General features: G+C 41.8%; 1 protein-coding gene across 1 annotated transcript; it reads left to right on the top strand.

Annotated features, from left to right (window-relative positions):
- Positions 1–1343: 1343 nt before the first annotated feature.
- LOC109874272 (GS homeobox 1-like) lies at positions 1344–2732 on the top strand. Its single transcript, XM_020466121.2, has 2 exons — positions 1344–1795; positions 1935–2732. Exons 1-2 carry the CDS (start codon positions 1420–1422, stop codon positions 2285–2287), a joined length of 729 nt encoding a protein of 242 aa, XP_020321710.1. The 5' UTR covers positions 1344–1419; the 3' UTR covers positions 2288–2732.
- The last annotated feature ends 3415 nt before the right edge of the window (positions 2733–6147 follow it).

The raw sequence follows: 6147 nt of genomic DNA, 5'->3' as shown, positions 1-6147 counted from the left end.
AAAAAGAAAAGAAACGCAATACGGCTGGGAGGAATATAAACGACATTTCACTGTTTACTCAAACATTAATGGTTCCCATCCCTTTGAAGGTGTTGTTTAGAAGACCTAAAGTGAAAGAAAATGTTTTCCTATTACTTAATTCAATCAGAGCGAGGCGGGGGCTTTCACGCGCACGCATTTGGCCTCTCTGTGACAGAGTCGCCTTTGTGTGCGTCTATCCGCCGCTGTCACACACTTTAATTCGAGTCTCTTTCTCTTGCATTGAAAACACTCCACAATGACATTCAATAAGGGCCGGCGAGTGAAAACCTGGTTATTTTTATATATTCTTTCCCGGACTCGGCGGGGGCCCGGGCACAGGAATTAATCACTGGTTTGAACCGCATTGCCTTCAGGCTGTGACTTGTCCTTTCTGTGTCTAGAAATGATACATTGGCCTCAAAATGGACAAGTACATTCACACGTTTTAAATTAAACACTTATTTGTTTGCAGATAGTCCTGCAGATAGTTCTACCTTTAGCAGCAATCAATAATATATATTCTATATATAATATACCCTATACTTAATACTTATATTTTCACTTGTATAGACAAATAGGTCCTAGTATGTCATGTAGGGCTGTATGTCATGTGTTCACAAATATTACGACATACTTGCAAGTTCAACATAGAAGCCTTAACGATGCCAATTAAGGAAGGTCCTCTCCAGCATAAATTAGAACAAAATGCAAACGTTTTATTGTATTATGAGACTAGGAGGCCATTGTGTGTCCTGCATATTTTGTGTGGCATGCATATGTGCTTGGATTCCAGAAAATATTAATTTACAGCTTATTTAACGTAAACATTACAGAGCAAATACCACTCAACTCCCCAACTGTTACTCACGATTGATCAACTTAAACACGTACTCTGTTATGTTATGCGGGAAGTGTAGGCCTAGTTGGAGAAGTGCTGACGGTGTTCCATAAATGAGTAGATTTTCTGAAAACAGACAGACCAGTAGAAATGGCTACCCCAGTACATTGGCAAAATGTTTATTTCTCAAATTATAGATATGAAAACGTAATATAATAAATAAGAGCGAAGCTAACATGTAGAAGGGGTAGTGCCGCCTCTTGCGGCGTGGGTGGGGCTGACAAGAATAGACCACATTATGCAGTTCATTTAGTTAACAAGTGAAATAATGGGGAAGCGTGCAGTGTGAATGCCAAGAGAAAAGGCACAAAACCCTATTGAGAGCTCTTAGACGCTCACGGCGTAACCGTCACATGGCCGGACCAGGACTACAACTATTTAAAGAGCGTCAGTGTCCTTTCAGCACCACTCCGCTGTCCACCCGCCAAGCAACCAGTTCAGAACGAAACAACGCGCTGACTGAAAAAGTTGACCAAGTACTGAGCAGCAAGTTTGCAAAGATGCCGAGGTCCTTTCTTGTGGATTCCTTGATTTTGAGGGAGGCAAATGATAAAGGGAGGGAAAACAATCCACCTTTATTTCCTTACGCTATGCACCCGTCTCACCCGCTCCATGGGCTGTCCGCAGGCTCTTGCCACTCACGGAAGGCTGGCTTGCTGTGCTTCTGTCCGCTATGCGTATCCCAGCTCCACCCATCCCCACCGACCTTGCCACTCCTCAAGGCATCCTTCCCTACCTTCGGCTCCCAGTACTGCCATTCTGCACTATCGAGGCACCACACGTCCTCCACCGGCGTCAACCTCAACCACGGTCCGGGGATATATCAAGCAACCTATTCGGTTCCAGACCCACGACAGTTCCACTGCATCTCCATCGGTGAGTAAAACCTATTGAATGCACAATTGATACTTTTACACAGAATGAGCTTCATCAGCTGAATGAACATTTACTCCGGTGTTTTATTTAGCATTTTGGATAACTTAATTAAATGTGTATATATTTTTTGCTTTTACAGAAAACAACAACAGCCAACTTCAGAGCAGCAAGCGCATGCGCACAGCGTTTACCAGCACGCAACTTTTGGAGTTGGAGAGAGAGTTCACTTCCAACATGTACCTCTCCAGACTTCGGCGCATTGAGATCGCCACATATCTAAACCTGTCAGAGAAGCAGGTCAAGATCTGGTTCCAGAACCGCAGAGTCAAACACAAAAAGGAGGGGAAGAGCGGCGCGCACAGATCCGGTTCCCACAGTTGCAAGTGCTCGTCCCTGTCATCTGCACGGTGCTCCGAGGAGGAAGAGGACATGCCCATGTCTCCCTCCTCATCAGGGAAAGAGGATGATGGAGACCTGTCCGTCTCTCCCTGAACTTCCCCTGATCTTCCCCGATCCTCAACAGAGACAATTCCATAGCACCTGTGGAATTCTGAATGCAGCCAAAAAGTCGACTGTTCTTATCGTGTTCAGTCACCTGTACATAGGAAGAGAATAAAATATATAAACAGGGAATTTCTCTGGAATGTTGTATAATTGTATACATGTTGTTCGTTTTATATGTAGTTTTTTTCTGATAACGGTCCATTCGTTGTTGCCAATGGATTCTATTACAGCTAGACAGGTCGATATTGGTTTTATGATATGCCCAAATGAATAGCAACATTTGTTAGTATTATTTTTGTAAAACAATAGCTGTATTTTGTATAATGGTGAATACTGGCTAGCTTTAAGCACATTATTTGGATGGAAATGTGACGGAGATATTGTGTGCGGGACGAAAAATAAATCCTCACAATGTTACATCACTAATAGCCTATCAAACTGTTATTATATCTTCAGTGTATTTGAAAATATTTATTTATTTAAAAATGTGAATACTTAAATAAAGAATATTTCTTAGTGATATACTCATGACTCTGTGTAAAATTGTTTACACTTGCGCACCACTGGGAGCGCAAACACAGACACTGGGAGCGCAAACACAGACACTAGGAACGCAAACACAGACACTGGGAGCGCAAACACAGACACTGTGAGCGCAAACACAGACACTGGAAGCGCAAACACAGACACTGGGAGCGCAAACACAGACACTGGGAGCACAAACACAGACACTAGGAGCACAAACACAGACACTGGGAGCGCAAACAGACACTGGATTCGCACATACAGAGCCGTTGCGCACTGACTTCATTCGTACAATCAACGGCACAGCACCGTGTGGAAACGTTAACAGGATATTAACTTAAGACATCATTAATAAAATAAAATGAAAAACGACTCACCGTGGATACGTTTAGTTCAAAATATGTTACCAACTACTTTATGCAGAGTTGGATATGGCATGGCATTTGGGTCAGTTTACTGGTGATACTGTGCCACCTTCAGAATGCGTGTTGTGTTTTGTGATGTCCATTCCACATTTATTTGTGTATGCATGTCCCCATAGCCTATACATTAAGTCTATATGTAGCCGGTGCTATACTGCACCTCTGTAACTCTGCGTTGTGTGTGGTTGATTGAGACTATAAACGTGGACTTTGGAGATCAGGTAGTTTTAATCAAGCAGAACTCACTCTCTGCATCCTGCATCTGCATCCAAAAGGAAATAAAACCTTTGTAGAGCACATATGTTCTGAGAATCGTCGCCTCTTTCTACATTATCCTATACATTAATTTATGAATCCAAAGGAGATGGTATATATCAGATAGCTCATGTTCATCATTTACGCGCACGGTCTGTTTACTTTCAAGAGTGGACAGAAGAGAAAAAGCGGGCAGCTGAAATGTTTTTCTGTCCAGGGAAAAATCTAGGCACTTTTCCGTAGGTTGTACTGAGTATTACGCACAAAGACACTTGGTAATGCGTGCTTTTTGCCACATGAAAATGGTGCAGCTCTAAATTTTAGATGCCCGTTTGAATCCAGTTATTGTGCTAAAGTGTTTCAAAAGAAAGGTTCCCCTCTCTCAAGAAAAGTGTTTCAAAAGAAAGGTTCCCCTGTCTCAAGACAAGTGCTATGGGGACGGTAATCTCTGTCAAGAAGTCTTAACAGCCAGACATTCATGCTTTCCCTGGGGAGAGCTCTCAAAGCCCGCGTTAGCATGCAGGGGCCCTCGGAGCTCCACATTGCGGCTCTCGCTCTTGTCATATCAGAAATCCGCTTCATCCCAATGTCCTGATCCGTCTCGTGCCAGGGAGTTAATAACCACTACGGGGTGTATTAACGAGTGAATGAAAGTGAGCAAATGAATACATTCATCACTGTGTCGGCTATTTAAATAAACAGACAAAAACAAAGGCTCATATCCTATCCATATCATTCCTGTTGATCTGTAATTCTGTTGGTAACGTCGTTGATCTCCTAGGTTGTTTTTATTTCTGATAACTCAATTCGGAAGACAACTACAGGCTATATCTATGCCTATGTGTTAGGCTCCATTCTAGAAATACATTCAAATGTACTTCAATGTAATGTATTTTAATTGGAATGATTAGACCATTTTCAAATATAGCTAGTCTATACTCCACGACGTTGCTGCTCAAATGAAGGGACAAACAACCCAAAGCATAGGTTGTTTTGGAAAGGCTCTTCAATTAGTAGCCTATCTGTCAAAAAGCAATCATGATGAGAAAAAAAAAACTTAATATAGAGAGAACGCATATCAAGTGACCGCATATGAAACAAATTCTCAAAAGTGCGTGGTTTGAGAGACTATTGGGTGACAACGGGACCAAGACGGTAAAAAAGCATGCCATGTAGCCTACTCGCGCTACATGCTCTCCTTGTTCATTACTGGCTTCTCAAAACTATATTACATTTATTAAAATAGGATTTAAATGCTATTTACTTATCTGGAAACGTATCATCAGCCCTCGGTGACAACAAAGACTCTTCTAGGACTGCACATTTACTAAATTATTCACCTTATTGTGCCTTTGGGCGAGAAGTTGCACTTGTAAACTTTGATTTAATTGTTCACTTAAACATTTTAACAAAACTCCAATATTTGCATTTGTTAAGATATGGGATTAGACCATTTTGTTAATTGCACCATAGAGACCCATTTTGCTCACTGCGTCCTCTGTAAAGCGCCCTTTATCCATTCAATAGCCCGAGGGTATGCGCCCTGGGGGAGTTTATAAGCCCGGTGCTCCAAATGCTAAATTTATTTATTCTTAATTTTGTGCTGATCAATTCATTGAAGCAAAAAGGCTACAGTGTCTTTTTAAGAGAAGAAAAGCGAATTGTTGACGTGACATTGACGGGGCTGCTGAGAGCGCTACCCGACGCTCGAGGGCCGCTTGAGTCAACAGGCGCCCATCTAGCAGACTTTCCCTTGTCTTTATTCCAACAAATTTTTCATTTACGGCTTTTCTTAGACATGTCTCTTATCTATCAGATTAAAAGAGCAGCTTGTAACAAATCAGTCTGCCCGATTTACAAGAGCATTATGCGCGGAGTCGCGGACAAAGGGAGCAAGCCGTCAGTACCTGAGTCTGGTAGACGGTGCGGCGCTGCAGCTGATTCGATGGTTTGAAAATGCGCACGAAACAAAATACTTGAATCCTGAAAAAGAGCCTTTGTACGTTTCTTTAGAAATCAAGCAATTCTACATGACAAAGGACAATTAATAAGCCGTCTTTTCACGACCAGCAGCTGGTTTCCACGTCAAGGAAAGTTGGAAAAAATTCAGACTGAATGCGCGCAAAAGCCCTTTGCGCGCAGACAGCTACCCAAGGTGACCCATTTGGCACAGTTAAAATAACCAAGCCGAAGCAAAAGCGAGGGAACTGTCAAAAACATTTAAGCTGGGATATCTTGAAATTGCAAATCCCTTTATGTGGAGGGACGCTGCCGATGTGGGTTAGTCTTACAATGGAGGTGGTTAAGTTGGAGAGGCTTTGGAAACGGACACGTGGCTTCTCAATGAGCGCTCCTTTGGACTCGCGTGGCTCGCAGCGGCACTACACATTCAGATCAAGTTTAAACATTATATTTAATAAAATAAACAAATAAATACTATGTAACATAATTTTACTAACACATTTGAAGACATTATATATGTTTTTATCTTAAACAAAACATGTTATTTACACATAATTGTAAAGGAAAACCATAGACACATTGTCTTTTTTTAATCCTCAGCCTTGTAGACAATTGTTGTGAATAACTGGATCTATGCTGCATCTTTACCACTTCATTTCTAAAAAAGGGAGATACATGTTTTCT

Source organism: Oncorhynchus kisutch, linkage group LG29 (assembly GCF_002021735.2).
Source record: "Oncorhynchus kisutch isolate 150728-3 linkage group LG29, Okis_V2, whole genome shotgun sequence".
Classification (NCBI taxonomy): Eukaryota; Metazoa; Chordata; class Actinopteri; order Salmoniformes; family Salmonidae; genus Oncorhynchus; species Oncorhynchus kisutch.
Note: the sequence above shows the minus strand (reverse complement) of the source record. Positions and strands in the feature narration are given on the sequence as shown.

Excerpts from the sequence above, each read along its gene's own strand:
- LOC109874272 (XM_020466121.2), top strand. The coding sequence starts at position 1,420 with ATGCCGAGGTCCTTTCTTGTGGATTCCTTGATTTTGAGGGAGGCAAAT. Across the intron at positions 1,796-1,934 it reads GTTCCACTGCATCTCCATCG|AAAACAACAACAGCCAACTT; the intron begins GTGAGTAAAACC and ends TTGCTTTTACAG.